Source organism: Onychomys torridus, chromosome 18 (assembly GCF_903995425.1).
Source record: "Onychomys torridus chromosome 18, mOncTor1.1, whole genome shotgun sequence".
In the NCBI taxonomy this organism is placed as follows: domain Eukaryota; kingdom Metazoa; phylum Chordata; class Mammalia; order Rodentia; family Cricetidae; genus Onychomys; species Onychomys torridus.
The window spans coordinates 795,401-812,427 of NC_050460.1; the positions used below are offsets into that span (position 1 = coordinate 795,401).

Consider the following 17,027-nt stretch of genomic DNA (forward strand, 5'->3'; position numbering starts at 1 on the left):
TTCACTACTTTATGTTGAAGAGAAAGAAAACTCAATGTTGCTTTTTATACCACTTTATTCCAACCTGAGCACCTCAATATAAAACTAAACACTGGTGAACTGTTTTCCTTACTAATTTTGAGTTACTGTAAAATGTACAAGTTCTGCTAGCAGATCAACACTTAAATAGATTAAGTCATCTGACACATGGTAGATTTCATATAATGAAAATACCTAAAATAATTAGTGCAATATACTGATCAAAATAAAATGGACTTTGAAAAACAAGGTTTCAAGATTATTACTAATAACATTGTAATACTTATGTTACAAATTACAGGTACAGTGTTTATTATGGTTCTAGCCATGAAAGAACAGCAAAGCCCCCTTCCTTTCATAGGGAGAGAAATAATTAGCTGTTTTAGTAACTGTACATTTTGTATACGCTTAGGCAATTCTTAAATATTACAGAAAATAAACATGGAGACTACAATGCAGTACTCTATTTACAGTACAGCTGAAGATCATATTTAAAATCATCAAGTCTGAATGTACATAATTGTTAGTGCGTTGACTAATCATGTCCAAAGGGAACCAGAGCTCCCTTCCTGCTCCAGACAGACCTCTATGTAATGGCCAACAGTGATTAAAGAGAAATCAGATGCCTGGTTTGTTGTCACTTTGTTGAAGAGCTCCCACGAAGGGACCACTATCCATTAAGATGCATTTATCAGTTTTTATATTCCTAAAACAAGATGGGGTTACACGACTTCTTTTCAATCAAATTTTAAGAAATAACAGGACCGAGTAAGATGTCACTAATATTCATTCTTTCTGGAGATGTAGGACTGTTTTCTTAGGATTATTTATTAATATGTGGAATGTACACTTTTTAGACAATAGAAGAAATTACCATTTGCTTGGCTTCTGTTGCTAAGCATAAATATTTTTAGTCTTCTAAAAATGTTTCTCTAAAGTTCACATTAGTAATTTTGAATCTTTCACACCTGACTATTATCCCAGTTTGGAGACTGGGTGGGTTAAGTGTGGGTCCATACCAACTGGAGACAAATGGTTCCCCTGTACTTTCCCATGGAAAAAATTGTACACACTTCTCATTTCCCTTTCTACTGCCGAAACATTAGTTGGAAGAACACATGCATGTTATTAAAAATTAAGTTCAAAACACTCAAAATAATTCAGTATTAGAAACTTGATTCTACCATAAGTCTCTTTTTGGAAGTCACACTGGGCCGGCTAAATGCTCCCACTCCAGGTTTTTGCCATTTAGGAAGTTCACACTGGAATTTAGTTATTACAACACTGGCTTCTGGCTGGCTGTGCAGGCTCAGTAAGATCTACTCCTCGTCCTCTGGCCGAGTTTGCGCCTGGATTCTGTGGTTCATTCTTTGGCAGCTTTTTAGCTAAGAAAAAAAATGACCAAAATAAAATTATAATATTCATATTAAAATCACTTAGACCTGCTTATTTGTAACACACTTTTCCCAGTTGGGCTATCTCCAAAATTTTATGTGACTGACTTATGTTTGCTCTTTTCAAATGTTTATCATCTATTAAATGCCAAAAGCAAAACATAATACCAAAATAAACCACAAGAAACACCCTACTGGTTGCTGTACTAAAGGAGTTTAATTTCTTAGTGTTTGCAAAGAGGCCAATTGTAGGCATACCATTTAAACTTAAATTTAACTAGAACTATACACAATTTTTACATCAATTCCCTTAGAAATAACATATTTTACTTAATTATTAATTCTTTGCATTGTGCTGGTCCACATGCAAATTAGGCAAGTCCACTACAACTTAGCTACACTCAGACTGTTTTATATTCATTAAATTTCTACTATATACAATCTACTAATTCCCATGATTCACTCTAGAGAATGAGTTGGGACAATTACTTGAGCCCAGGAGGTTGAAACTACACTATGAGTAAGCACATCAAGACTCCATTTTGAAAAACAAAATCATCAAGACAGACATAAAATCCAGTCAATAGATCAAGGCCAACTACACAATTTATAAAGAAGCTCACATTATAGCAACATTCTCTGGGTTGTCCCAAATAATCTGAGAACAAGACAGGATATGAACAAATTTTATCAACATAACCACCACACCAACACAACCAAACCTGTGCATTACTGTTGCAACCTAATCAGAAACTGAACTAGATGACACACAGCATCTACTTTCTTCCTGGCTTCCACACCTTCAAATATCTAAGCTGCTCCCTCTTGGGCTGAGAATCTCAATCTGATCTACAAATAGTGATACTTAATATACACTAATAGCTTTAGCTTTGTGAGTTTACAATTAATATTGGTTTTATGGAGTATGCTTCCCACTAAAACTTTACCTGCTAGATCCATGGCTTAATCCTGAGGACAAAGTAGCAATATTCCTAAGAGTAGTACTTTATGCCCAATTCCCCCCCCCCCCCCCCCCCGAATCCTGGGCCCTACACATTACACAAATTAACAACTACCACTAAGCCACACACCCTCATCCTGTATTTTTTTTTTCATCCTGCATTTTTTAACCCTTTTATTTTCCTTACTTTTCCCACATTAATATTATTTATTTTTAGAATCTCAGATGTTAGAAGCAGGTCCAATGAGCACTGATGTTTGGAATGACAGCTTCCACTGGGCCACCCTAGGAATGGCTCTAGAGATGGTACCATAAAGTACAATAAGGAAAAATGTTCAGTCATATTTATTTACAAACAATGCCCAGTAAGTGGATTAACAACTGTACTAGGGACAGAGAATAAGCTGGCACTGTAGCCTGTATTATACGGAGTTGGGTTTTGGAATGTGCAGAATTTCTCCCTATAGCCTACTCCTCTAAGAGCTTTCTCGAATCATATCTGACTGAAATCAGAAGGAAGAAAGACGTAAACAGTGCCAAGGACTGTTTTTGTTAACTGGACTGCACTATGTGATTTGAGGTGCCAACTTTATTAAGGAAAGACCATATTCCCAATTTATACTGGAGATTTCTTTAAAAAAGGGAGAGTTTAATTTGAAACAGAACCTGGAAGCTGGGAACAGAATCGGGCTTCAGGAATGCAACACAAGTGCTATACCATAGAGCTATTTCCCTAGCCTACAAGTCTTAAACAAGTCTAAAGTATAGCCTAGCTGGGAATGGTTGCTCCATCCCATAATCCCAGCATTTTGGAGACTGAGGCAGGAGGATCTGGAGTTCCTTGGCCATACAGTGAGGCTCTGTCTGAAAAAAACAAAACAACAACAAAACAACAAAAACAAAAAAACAAAAACAAACAAACAAAAACCAAAAAAACCAGGTTCAGTTAATATTTGTTATAACCATGAAGTTCTGAGTCTGGATTATCAGTACCCATGTTAAAAAAACATGAGCATGTGACTCCAGCACTGGGGTGGATCATGTAGGAATAGATCTTGGGATTTTCAATGAGCTCAGAGTTCACTGAAAGACTCAGGGTCAAAATAATGGGATAGTAGGATGATTCAGGAGTTAAAGGTTCTTGCTGTCAAGCTTTATGAGTTCAGTTTCATATCTAGTATAAAGAGTAGAGCCCCAGAAATTGTCCTGCCCTCCACATTTGTGCTTGGGAACACACATAAAATAAATGTTTAAAAATGAAAGACGGGGCTGGAGATGACTCAGTGGTTAAGAGCACTGACTACTCTTCCAGAGGTTCTGAGTTCAATTCCCAGAGACCACATGGTAGCTCACAACCATCCATAATGAGATCTGGTGCCCTCTTCTGGCCTGCAAGGATATAAGCAGGCAGAATACTGTATACACAATAAATAAATCTATAAAAAAAAAAAAAAAAAGAAAGAAAGAAAGAAAGAAAGAAAGAAAGAAAGATGGAGAAACAATGGAGGAAAACATCTCAGTGTCAACCTCTGGCTTCCATGTATACTCATACTAGCAACAGTACCTGTGTGCAGGTGTATATGAAACATAAGTGTAGGCTGTTCTAAGGCACATGCTGAAATCCTACATTGTCCCCACTTTCATGCCTTGAACATGGAATGGATCATTTTTGTCTAACATACCAACAATATGTACCAACTACCTACCCACTAGTAGCCAGCTTGGTTATCAGATTACCTTGGTATCACAGTATTCATGTTAAGATAACCCTTATTTTACTTAGAATGGCCCTACAAGGTCATCCTCAGGTGTGTGAGACCCTATCTCAAAGCAACAACAAAACAAATATAAACAAACAAACAAACAAATGAATTTTTTTAGAAAAGGAAACTTCCAAGCCAGACCTGTTGGTACTCCTAATAAATCCAGTACTCTAGAGTCTGAGGCACAAAGACCTCATGTTCTAGCCCAGCCTACATAAAAACCAAGCCTAAACTTGAACTCAGCATCAACAAAACTCAAACTCAGGAAAACAAATCTTCAACACTGGGGTTGTAGTTCAATAGTACAGCACTTGCCTACCATATTTAATGTTTGGGGTCTGATCCCTTTCCCAGGCAGAAAAGAATCTATACATGGGAAGAAGAAGGAAATCTATGCTAGTTTTGCTATTCCATCTCTATGTATACTTAGGACAGAAAAAGTATCAAAAAGCATTACAACACTACTCATAGTTTCAGGTATCTACAGTGTGTCTTGGAATATAGTCCCTACAGGTAAGAGGTACTACTGTACACAGGAAAACTTTCATTTGCTCAGGCTTTTCAGTGAAACCTTTGGACAATCTACCTCTTATCTATGAGATCAACTTTTAATTCACATATATTATATAACCCTGAATTCATGAATCAATATAAGTCTGACATTACTGGGGCTGGGAATGTAGTACAGTGGTAAGTACAGAGATTGCTTAGCATGCTGGAGACCCTGGATTTAATTCATAAAATTAGAAGAGGGGAAAAAAGAAGAAGAGAAGGGATCTCTGACAATCAATCAATCTTTTCTTTTCTTCCCCGTTCTAAGATCCCACTAAGACCACACTAAGAGGCAGGGTCTTTTTTTTTTTTTTTTTAATCTTTTTATTTATTTATTTTTATTTAAAAGTTTTTTAGATACCAACCACAGTTCCCTCTCGCCCCGCTGCTCCCACCCACCTTCCATCTTTCCCCCACCCAACTTCCTATCCAGGGGGCAGGGTCTCATGCCCAGGCTGGCTACTATGTCCTGCTTCCCAACCAGTCTTTGCAGTATTACTAACAAAATATTGCTTAGTGGAAAGGATCTAAAAGTATAATCAGTTAAGAAAACCACATAATGTTTTAGAGGGCATGAACCAAATATTCAATGTATTTTGCTTATCATTTGAAGAATGTTATTATTAATCTTACCTATTGCCATGAATATTTCATTTACATTCATTGATGTCTTAGCTGATGTCTCCATGAATAATAAACTGTTGTCATCTGCATAGGACTGTGCTTCCTGTTTATAAAAAAAGATTTATCCCTTGAACATATACTGTATACCTGCTTTATTTTATAGATTTCCTTATTTGATTACTTATTACTAACAGCCAGAGAATATGCTGTGGCATAGGAAAAATCAATGAGTGGGATAATTCACCAGATTTTTTTTTTAACCTTAACTTTTTGCCTATTCCACTTTTGGTCATCAGGTCTAATATTAAATCTAATCACAATAACTGGGGACAGGGTATTATTTTACTCTTTAATTTCATAATACTCTTTAATTTCAATGGCAATTTTTATTATGCCTTTTAAAGATAGAATTTGCAATAAATATGGAAATCCAATGTCTGAACATTGGCAACAACTCTGGAATTACACCCTCATGTTTAATTTTCAATGGCATACAGCATTAAGTACAAGGCCCTGGGTTCGATCCTCAGCTCTGGCAATAAATAAATAAATAAATAAATAAATAAATAAATAAAATCTAACTATATTATGAACAATTCCTTTAAAATTACAAACTGCCCTATATTTCTGTCACACTTACTAGCTTTGCTATATTGTTGCCTTTGGTTCCCACAGCTCTTCTGAGTAGGAACAACTGAGGCCCCTTTGAGTTGTTAGAGCACAGGGCCACTTTTGAACATAATTGAAGCTAACATGTTTTGCTGGAGAACTTAACTGTTTGGACAGCATAGCAGATAACAAAACTTCACATGGCTGTTTTAAGAATTAAATGAAGTCACAGTGCAAAGTATTCTGCTTAATATGCAACAGTAGCTCCTTTTCTCTCTATTCCTGTAATGTCAAGAAGAAAGAATTTCATCACTGATTTACATATTAGGCCACAGCTAGAGCTTTCTGAGCAAGAGGAATAGAAACAGTTTTCATAAATCTAGAAAGATCTGTTTTGTTTCTAAAAGACTAGCATTCACTCATACACTGTTTTGTAGTAGAGGACATTCAGAATTATCTTAAATATACATAAACTGGAGGTCTTAAAAATTTTTTTTACATTAATTTATTTGAAGATAGAGGAGCCTACACTAGAGGTCAGATGACAAATCAATATGTTTATTCAGTTCTGGAAATCCAGATTGTCACTTGTCATGACTGAAAGCACCTTTGCCCATGAAGCCTCTCTTACATTTAAGGCCTTTTCCCCTCTACTTCTTCTTCCTCTTCTGAGATGGGTTTACTGTGTAGCCCTGGTTGCCATGTAACAATGCAGAAAGTCAGGCTGGTCTCAAACTTACGGCAATCCTCCTACCTCTGTCACCCAAGCAGCACAATTATAGGGATGAACTGCCATGCCTGGCTCAAACATTGTTATTTTTGCATACATAATTTATTTACGTGTGTGAACATGTGTGTATATGTATATGTTTGGGGTGTATATGTACCAGTATGCATATGGAGGTTAGAGGACAATCTGCATTTTTAGGCATAAAACTCAGCACCTTTATATGCTAAGCCACATTGCTGGGCCTCAAATGAAGAGCAGCTGAGCTTCTATTTTTAAATTTCCCTTTAAGGACTGCTATCTAAATATGCATGCGTGTGTGTGTGTGTGTGTGTGTGTGTGTGTGTGTGTGTGTGTGTAGTAATATAGGAAGCATGCATGTACATGAGAAAGTAGGAAGAACATTAGCCTTTCTCAGGTGTGAATATGAGTGGAGGGGTGAAAGGTACAATTTTTCATGAAATTATTTTTTGGGAAAGAGACAGGGTCTTAAGTAGCTCAGGCTATCCTTAAACTCTCGACCCTCTTGCTTTAAATAAGCTTTTAAGTTAAAGTAAAATTCCACATACCTGGAAGTCAACAGCTCTTTTATTTGCTAAGTCAGCCTTGTTTCCTGACAAAGCTATCACAATATTAGGACTTGCTTGCCTTTGAAGTTCTTTAACCCAGTTTTTTGCTCTTGCAAAGGACTCCTATTAAACAAAGAAAAAGCTATTTGGCACAGGCTCAAAATAGAGTTATGAAGCATCTTCTATGAAACAAGGCTTAAAGACTCTAGAGCAGTGGCTCTCAACCTTCCTAATGCTGTGAACCTTTATTACAGTTCCTCATGATGTGGTGACCCCCAACCATCAGATTATTTTTGTTGTGACTTCGTAACTTTAATTTTGCTGCTCTTATGAACCGTAATGTCAATGTCTGATATGCAGGATGGTCTCAGGTGACCCCTTAAGGGTCATTCACACCCACAAAGGGGTCAGGACCCACAGGTTGAAGACCACTGGTCTAGCATGACCCTGTAGGAAGAAAATTCTTTTTTTTTTTTTTTTAAAGATGTATTTTATTTATTATGTTTACAGTATTCTGCCTGCATATATGTCTGCAGGCCAGAAGAGGGCACCAGATCTAATTATAGATGTTGTGAGCTGCCATGCAGTTGCTGGGAATTGAACTCAGGACCTCTGGAAGAGCAGCCAGTGCTCTTAACTGCTGAGCCATCTCTCCAGCCTCCTGGAAAGAAAATTCTTAGGACTCCTGCATCTTATATCTAACTCACAAGAGCTTTGGCAGAAATGTTATGATTGGCTACAAAGGAATTTCCAAAAATCTCTAACTGAATTCTGAATACAAAAAAATGATTATTCCAACTGGCTTCAGTCAGGATAGTAAGATTTTATACCCACCTCATTTGTGATATCATACACAACTATGGCTGCTTGTGCTCCTCGGTAGTACATTGGTGCTAGGCTATGGTACCGTTCTTGGCCAGCTGTATCCCATATTTCAAATTTTACTGTTGTATCATCAAGACACACAGTTTGGGTTAGAAAGGCAGCTGAAAAAGAAAATATCTGTAATAAGTTTCTTTTTTTCTCAACTTTTTGTTAAGACATGAAGGCCACACTGACCAGAAATTCACTTCACAGCCAAGGATGACCTTGAACTTTTGATCCTCCTGCCTCTTCCTCTCCACTGATGCCACATCACAACAAGTTTACATGGTGCCAGGGATGGAAGTCAGGGCTTCATGCATGCTAGACAAGTGCTCTACCAATGGAACCAAATCCTAGCCTACCACTTCAAATTTTTTTTTATTGTGTGAATGATGGATATACATTGATATCAGAAGACAACATTCAAGAGTTGGTATTCTTATTCCACTGTGGGAGACAGAGAACAAACTCAGATCCTGCTAAGCCATCTAACTGGCAGCACTAACCCTGTAGACCTAGCAAACTTGCTTGAAGGCTAGATAAATACATTTCTTCATAGAAAACCTTAGTAGTGAAATCAGATTAAGTTCTTACATTTTAAAATTATATGGCAAGTAATGTTTGCCTAGTCCACTCCAAACTTCAGTTCAGTGTCCAACAGTACAAAAAAAAAAAAAAAAAAAAAAAGTTTAAGACCATATTTTTAATTTGCTTTACAAGAAACAGGGAGAAACCTAACACATCCGGTTTTCAACCAAACACAGACTGAAAACATTTGGGGAAAAAAAATACTTTTACCATCATCATTATTCTTTTAAAATTATGGTAAAATTTATTATATAGCATTTACATTGTTTCAGGCATTATAATTATCTAGAAATGACTGAAAGTAAGTGGAAGGCACTGGTGATGTAGCTTAGTAGGTAGAGTACATGTCTAGCATATACAAAACTAGGTTAGATCCCAAGTAGTATGTAAGCTGGGTACAGTGATGCATGATGGTAAGCCTAGCTCACAAGAGGTGGAAGGCAGGAAGTTTAAAGTCAATATTGGATACATAGTAAGTTCAAGGCCATCCTGGTCTACATGAGGAATCACAAAACCAATCACCCCTCCCCCCAAAAAAATTCACACAGAAGTAGTTACACACAAACAATATTCTTTCATATAAAGAACTTGTGTTTCCTAAAACCAAGCCCTTATTGTTATCTAGGCACAAATACATACTCATCATTGCTTTCTGTACAGATTCAATACTCCCTCTCTTTTTATTTACACTTTTTTCCATACAATATATTGATCTTATTTCCTGTCCATACAGGTTGGTTTTGTGTGTCAACTTGACACAGCTAGAGCCATCAGAGAAGGAGTCTCAGTTGAGGAAATATCTCCATGAGATCCAGCTGTAAGGCATTTTCTCCATTAGTGATCAATGGGGAAGGGCCCAGTCCATGGTGGGTGGGGCCATCCCTGGACAGGTGGGTCTTGGGTTCTACAAGAAAACAGGCTGAGTAAGCCAGTAAGTAGCTCCCCTCCATGGCCTCTGCATCAGCTCCTGCCTCCAGGTTCCAGCTCTGCGTGAGTTCCTGTTCTAACTTCCTCCAAAGATGAACTATGATCTGAAAGTTTAAGCCAAATAATCCTTTCCCTCCTAACTTGCTTTATGGTCATGGTGTTTTGTTGCAGCAATAGACATCCTAACTAAGTCACCCTCCCAACTTACCCCCAAATCTCATAACCCCAAACTTCACGTTCTCTTTCTCAACAAATGAAAATCAAATCAAATCAAAACAAATCCAGTAAGAAAAAAAAAAAAAAACCATTAAGTTTGTACACATGTACACAAATATTATGGAGTCCATTTCATATTGGCTGACTACTTTTGGGCATGGGGCCTGTGCTAGAAAGTGGTTGATAATACGCAGTGTCACTTACTGGATAGAATTCATTTCCCTTTCCCTGAAGGTATCAATTGAAAATAGCTTCTTTGTAGTTAGGGATAAGACTTTCCTTCTCTTTGCTGGCGTATTGTTATGATTTGAACTTGTGCAGGCCTTGTGCATGTTGTTGTCTCTGTGAGTTCCTACGTTGTTCTTAAAAACAAGTTTATTATTTTGTGTGTGTGTATATGACTTAATTCAGAAGACCACTGTGAGCACAGGAGTTTAAACTCAAGTCACCAGATCCTCTCTCATTCTAAGGGGAAAAAATTGTATTATACACACACATACACACAAATATGTAAACTCTTACTATGTAGCCCTGGCTGGCCTCAAATTTAAAGATGTCAGCCTCTGCCAGAGAAATGCCCCAGAATTAAAGGTGTGCAACGATGCTCTGTACGTTTACTGTGTGTGCTAGTTTATGTGAGAAGATGGTGGGAAGCAAACATGGTCCTCTGAAAAAGCAGTACACATTTGCATCATTGAGCCACCAGTTCTTTACTACCCTTCTTTATCTTAAGATTTTTTAACTTTTCCTTCCCCTGTCTCTTTTTTACTTATACTGAGATGTAGTATCACTATGCAGCCCTGGCTGTACTGGAACTCTGTATGTAGACATAAAAAACAAAACAAATAAGAAATGAGGCTGGAGAGATGGTTCAGCAGTAAAGAGCACTTCCTGCTCTTGCAGAGGACCTGGGTTCAGTTCCCAGCACCCACATGGATGCTCACAATCATCTGTAACTCAAGTTCCAGGAGATTTGATATCCAAAGTACAGATACATACATGCAGGCTAATACTCACATCATAAAAAAAAACAAAATCTTTAAAAATACTCTGTGGCTGGGCGGTTGGTGGCGCACGCCTTTAATCCCAACACTCGGGAGGCAGAGCGAGGTGGATCTTTGTGAGTTCGAGGCCAGCCTGGTCTCCAAAGCGAGTTCCAGGAAAGGCGCAAAGTGACACAGAGAAACCCTGTCTTGAAACACCCCCACCACCACCAAAAAAAAAAAAACCTCTGTGCACGTATGTGTGTGCCCAGTATGTGTATAGATCAGAGGGCAACTTTCAGGAATTGGTTCTTTCCTTCCACTATGTGGGACTCAATTCAGGTCAAGCTATGTGGCGAGAGACTTCTGTTTTTATTCTGATTCTAATTTTAACAAGAAGTGCCACTATAAAAGAGTACTTTAATCGGGCATGGTGACACAAGCCTGTAATCCCAGTGTTTATTCGCTGGAAGCAGAATCATGAACGAGGCCAGTTAGGACTAAAATCCATACATAAACCTAAGGGTTTGTCAGAACATGTCCAAGAATGGAGTTGTATGAGAAGTCTGAATACTTGTGAGAAAACTCCAAGAAAGCAAGCCAAGATTTCTAACATGTTTCCTCAAAAAACAGGGAACTATTTTTGGATTGTGCTTTCATGCCCCTCCCAGGTATAGCAGATAGGAGTGAGTTGATTTTAGATTACTAATTACAACTGGCTATTGCTACTTGTTCCTATGCTTCTATGGAAAAACATGTTTTTACCACATGCAGCTTGTCTTTGTTATTGTATACAGCTTGAACTCATGAGAACTTTACTCAAGTGATTTTTCTTGATCCTCAGAGTATAAACTGCCTGATGCTCTGAATAAAGTAGGCTATTGCATGAGACTTTAGTCCACCTCATTTTTAGGCTCCACTCTATCGTATCCTACTGCCCTTAGAGCAATAAACAAGGGCTGACAATTTAGTTTGGTTCATATATGTGCCCTCAATTTAATTAACCATCAAACCCATGCACCATCCACTTTTAAGCCATTTCCACTGCACCCTACAATTCCTCTCCTACTTTAACTTTAGTACTATAATATATCCTATAGTATATTCCATTTTAGCCTAGTGTGATGGCACATCCCTATCATATCAACATTCAGCCTGGGGCAGCAGGACTGCTGTATATTCAAGACAAAGCTTTGGATATCTATTGAGATGCAGAATGAAATCCTGTCTCAAAAAGCCAAGAAGAGGCAGAGGCAGGCACAGCACCTGTTATCTTAGCACTCATAAAAAGGGCTATTACAAGCTTGGAGCTAGCCTGGGCTACACAGGGAGTTTCAGGTCAGCTTGGGTTACAGAATAACACCCTGTTCAATGCCCCCATCCCAAACTCCAAAAAGGCAAAGCAAACAAACATACAATGTGTATAACTAGGAATCAATTCTAAGTCCACGGAGATAACTGTCAATTAAGTTACCTTAACAAAAGTCCAGTCCAATTATCAAACAAGTTATGTTATAAGGAATGACCACTTATCTAGGTAGGTGAGATGGCTCAGGTAAATCTGAGTTCCATTATTAGAACCCTCAAGGAAGAAGAAAAAGTCATCCTCTGATCTCTATACCCACTGTGCTACATGCTCACATGCATACAATAAAGAAAGAAAAAAAAAAGGCTGAAGAGATGGCTCAGTGGTTCAAAACACTGGCTTCTGTTCCAGAGGACCTGGGTTCAATTCCCAACACCCATAGTTCACAACTGTAACTCTAGTTCCAAGAGATCTGACACCCTCAACATGTAGGCAAAACATCAATGCACATAAAAATAATTTTTTTTTAAAAAGGAAAATATTTAAAAAGACAATGCTAAAAATGCCAAGTGCATACAAAAATAAAAGCATAACAATAACTCAATTAAAAGTTATTTTCAGAAGCAGTAAACCATTATACCAATAGTCAAAAACAAATAACATTTTAATCTACATAAACTATGAAAGGCATTGGAGTAAATATTCAGTCTTAAGAATTCTTTCTTAGAACACCGCAACTAATTCATCCATAAGCATGAAACTAGCACACCACCTAATAGCAAGGTTCTTAGGAATTCTGACTCTGTGAACAATAATGCCCACATCACAATAATTTAATATTTAATATTAATATTTAATATTAATATTTAATATTATCTCCATAATAAAATTCTTACTGGAAAATATTTTAAACCCAGAGGTATCGGCTTAATTAATACATGAGTTCTTGATTGGTGTTGAGCCAGCAGTTGTACAAAGGAACATGAATAATAAGCAGGTGAAACCTGAATTGTGAAAGGATTCAATGAATGGCAGCAAGAGCACATCACCATCCACACTCTTTAGCCAACTGTGCATAAGTATTCTGTCACTCTTGCTATATGCTCCCAAAGCTCCCTATGTGATGTTTCACACTTCCTTCTTTTGGTGCTGGGGCCTCAACACAGGCATTCATACATGCTAGGCATATGCTCTACATTTGACCAACAGTCTTACTGACTTACTTATTTCAGTGGTTGAGAGATAGGGTCACATGCTTCTGTACTGCAGACTTGACTCAGCTTCCTAAAAGTTAGGGATTACAGGTATGAGGTAAATACTGGCTGAAACTATGACCATTGAGTCTGGAAATACTCAAGTTCCTATAATATATAAGAAAAAGGCACTGAGGGAAAAAATATCCAAACTAATGGCATCAAATGAATGAATAACAAGCCGGGCGGTAGTGGTGCAAGTCTTTAATCCCAGCACTCGGGAGGCAGAGGCAGAGGCAGAGGCAGAGGCAGGCAGATCTCTGTGAGTTCAAGGTTAGCTTTGTCTACAGAGTAAATGCCAGGACAACACAGACAAACAGTTTGAGGTGGGGGGTGGGGAGAGAGAAATGAGTAACAAAAACAGTTTATGTCTCCTACAACTGCACCAATTAAACACAGAAGGTACAGAAAAACTACAGGAACTAATTCCACTCCACCCCGAGATGGTTATTTGTAATGCTGAGAACAGAACCCTAGGCCTGACTCCTGCTGGCCAAACAATCTATCACTAAGTTACATGCCAAGGCTTCTAAGTTAGGTATTAAATTCAACTAAAAATTACTTTATTAGAATTAACACACACACACACACACACACACACACACACACACACACACACACACTCTTTAAGACTATTGGATTTTAATATACAAAAACCTGAGACTCCTAAGTTTTTGAAACATCCAAAATGCACAGGTGAATATACTCAGAAAAATTCCTATGGTGAATGTGAAGTGATTTTTAGTGTGTAGAAAATAAGCTGGGCATGATGCCACAAGCCTGTAATCTAAGCACTTGGAGGTTTAAACAAGAGGAGTTAGAGTTGAAGGTCAATCTCAGCTACACAATGAGACCCTTTCTCACATCAAAAGCCCCATATATATGCTGGCAGTTGGTTCTGTCCACAAAAATACTTCCACTCTTCATACAACACAAAGTTGGGGCTGGAGAAATGACCCAGTGATTAGAAGCAGTCACTGCTCTTATAGAAAACCGAGTTTACTTCCCAGCACCCATATGGCAGTTTACAGCCATCCATAATTCCAGTTCCAGGGCACCTGATATACTCTTCTGACCTCTGTAAAGGAGTATCAAATAATATTTGTATATCAATGTTTAAGGCAGCATTGTTCACAATAGCTACTAAAGAATGGCAGTAATGAGGTTATCAAAAATGGATGTCCCAGATGTTAGGAAGGAGAGAGGCAGGTAGATCTTTGTGAGTTTAAGACCATTCTGGTATACACAGTGAGCTCCAGATCAGTCAAGGCTACATAGTAAGACCCTGTTTCAAGAAAGAAAGATGGATGGACTAGGCTGAAGACTGGTTCAATAGTTGAGGCCTTGGGTCCAATCTTCCACACTGAAAAAAAAGAAAAAAGAAAAAAGGAAAAATAGAGGTATGAACCTTATGCTTATGACCTTGGAAGTTGATAAGCAGAGATGGGAGGATCTCCCCCTCCTAGCTTGGTCTCCTAAGTGCTGCAATTAAAACTGTGTAATTTTTAATTAAGTATTTTAAGGCCAACTAGCCAGGACACATAAGCTAGTCATATGTTATTACCATATGGAGGAAATCTGCTAGTACATGGATATGGTTTTAAAATTAGTCTTAGGAGTTTAACATTGTTCCTTATACTTGACCTATCATCCTGGCACTGGAGAGGCAGGACTGTCTCAAGTACAAAGCCAGCCAGGATTACACTGTGAGCCTTGTGCCTGCCTCCCCCACACCCCCATAGGGTTTCTCTGTGTAACAACAACTCTAGCTGTCCTGGAACTCACTTTGTAGACCAGGCTGACTTCAAATTCACAGAGATCCACCTGCTTCTGCCTCCCAAGTGCCGGGACAAAAGGTGTGTGCCACCACAATCACCTGAGTCTTGTCTTTTTACCTTCAAAAAGGGGTGTAATCCTAATGAAGTCTTTGTTCACAGGACTAGAATTCATTTCCTTTATTTGAAGCAGAATAAAGGAAAGAGATTATTAAAACTTACTAACTAGGTATTAGAGATGTAGCTGTGTTGCTAAAGTGCTTGCCTAGGTTCCATCCCCAGCACCAAAAAAACCAACCAATCAATCAACCAAACGTCCCCCACCCCGACCCCCCAAAAAACCAGGGTATAGTGGTACACACTTGTAATCCCAGCAGTGAGAGCTGGGGAGGGAAATAGAATCTAAAGTTCCAGATCACCCTAAAGCACAGAATTCAAGGCCATCGTAGGCTACACATGACCCTGTCACAAAACTAAACCTAACCCAACTAGGCTATCCATGTGAGTACACAGGCATATGCTAATGTTAAAGCTTCAATACTAATGAGGTTAAATGAACTGCTTTCTTTCTTTGGTCCTTTCCTCACTCCTGAAATGACAACAACAGGACTTTTAGTTTTACACTAACTACTTCATGAACTGACTCATAGGTGAAAATGTTTATGCTACTGCTCATATTTTCTACATCCATACATTTCCTTTCCTCTCCTCTTTCTTTCCTAAGTCTCTTTTGCCTTTATAAAGTTTACTAAGAATATGCTTCATGTCTTTTAACTTTTAGGATTGTTCCTTTCTAAATTAGGTTCTTTGCTTTAATTATTTCTCCTATTAGATGAATTACCCAACCATCAATAGGTATTTACTAGGTGCTGACTTTATGCCTGGTTTCACACTATATACCACATCCTAGTTCTGGCACCCAGACATCTTTATGGTCCTAAGCACAGTAAGATGGGCTTCCTTAAGCAAATAGGTACTTTTAAGAGTAGAAATTCAACAGCAACTATGTGACTTACTGATCTATTTTCTTCAGGGAATCTGTTATTGAATTCAGTCATCAGACGCAGCAGAAAATGCTGCATGGAAGGCACATTCATTTCCTATTTGGGTTTTGAATACTCTCCTTTCTGTGGCAGTATTTATGCCTCATCAGTCCCCGTTACCCCTTTTCACAAAATAAGCATGAAAATATCACTTTACCATCCCCCCTTCCTCTCCACTGTTCAGCAAGAACATAAGCCCATGACAACTGATATCTCACCATGTATCTATCCATTTAGGCCCACCCACAGAAAGGTTCTAACCACAATCCCAGGAATTAATCACAATTTACTTATCTTGATAGTTTGATCTTATATGCATTTTCAGTCATTTCTTTTCTAAATGAGAAAGGGAAAGAGAGAAGAGAACAAAAGGGGGAAGATAAGAAAAATGGCAAAGGGGAAAGGAAGATAGAGAATGGAGACAAAACAGAAGCAAGAAAAGATAGAGACTTTGAAGAAGCACCAGTAAGTTCCTTGATGTTAATTCTTAGTGGACCAGGACAGGGGAGATAGTATCAATAAAGTGGAGATATTTTGAAATGCTGCATTAATGATTTTGCTTGTCACCTAATTACTTATCTGCTGCCTAATATCACATCTCATAATATTTTGCTTCCTGATTTGTTCATCTGATAATAAAATTCTTCCTTATAGTAAACAAACAAAAGCCAAGCCTTAGTAGTATCATGAGTCCTGTACACACCAAAGAAAAAGTTAATGCAATTAAGTTAGGCTTAAATAAGGGTTTAGCTGGATGTGGAAAAATTCTACAAAACACTTTAGCATACTTTTTATTAAAAGTTGAGAATTTTACAACATAGAAATGGCAAAGAAAAAATTATGAGGTTGGAAACT

At 38.0% G+C, this 17,027-nt stretch overlaps 1 protein-coding gene across 2 annotated transcripts in view; it reads right to left on the reverse strand.

The window, feature by feature from the left end:
- Positions 1-37: 37 nt before the first annotated feature.
- Rab5a (RAB5A, member RAS oncogene family) overlaps positions 38-17,027 on the reverse strand; it is a 31,398-nt gene continuing 14,408 nt past the window's right edge. For both annotated transcript variants that reach the window (XM_036167936.1, XM_036167937.1), the window contains 4 exons: positions 8,052-8,203; positions 7,218-7,340; positions 5,322-5,415; positions 38-1,403 (listed from right to left, as the gene is read on the reverse strand). In XM_036167936.1, the coding sequence (XP_036023829.1) occupies positions 1,288-1,403; positions 5,322-5,415; positions 7,218-7,340; positions 8,052-8,203 (485 nt within the window). In that variant the 3' untranslated portion in view covers positions 38-1,287. The remainder of the gene's footprint in view (positions 1,404-5,321; positions 5,416-7,217; positions 7,341-8,051; positions 8,204-17,027) is intronic.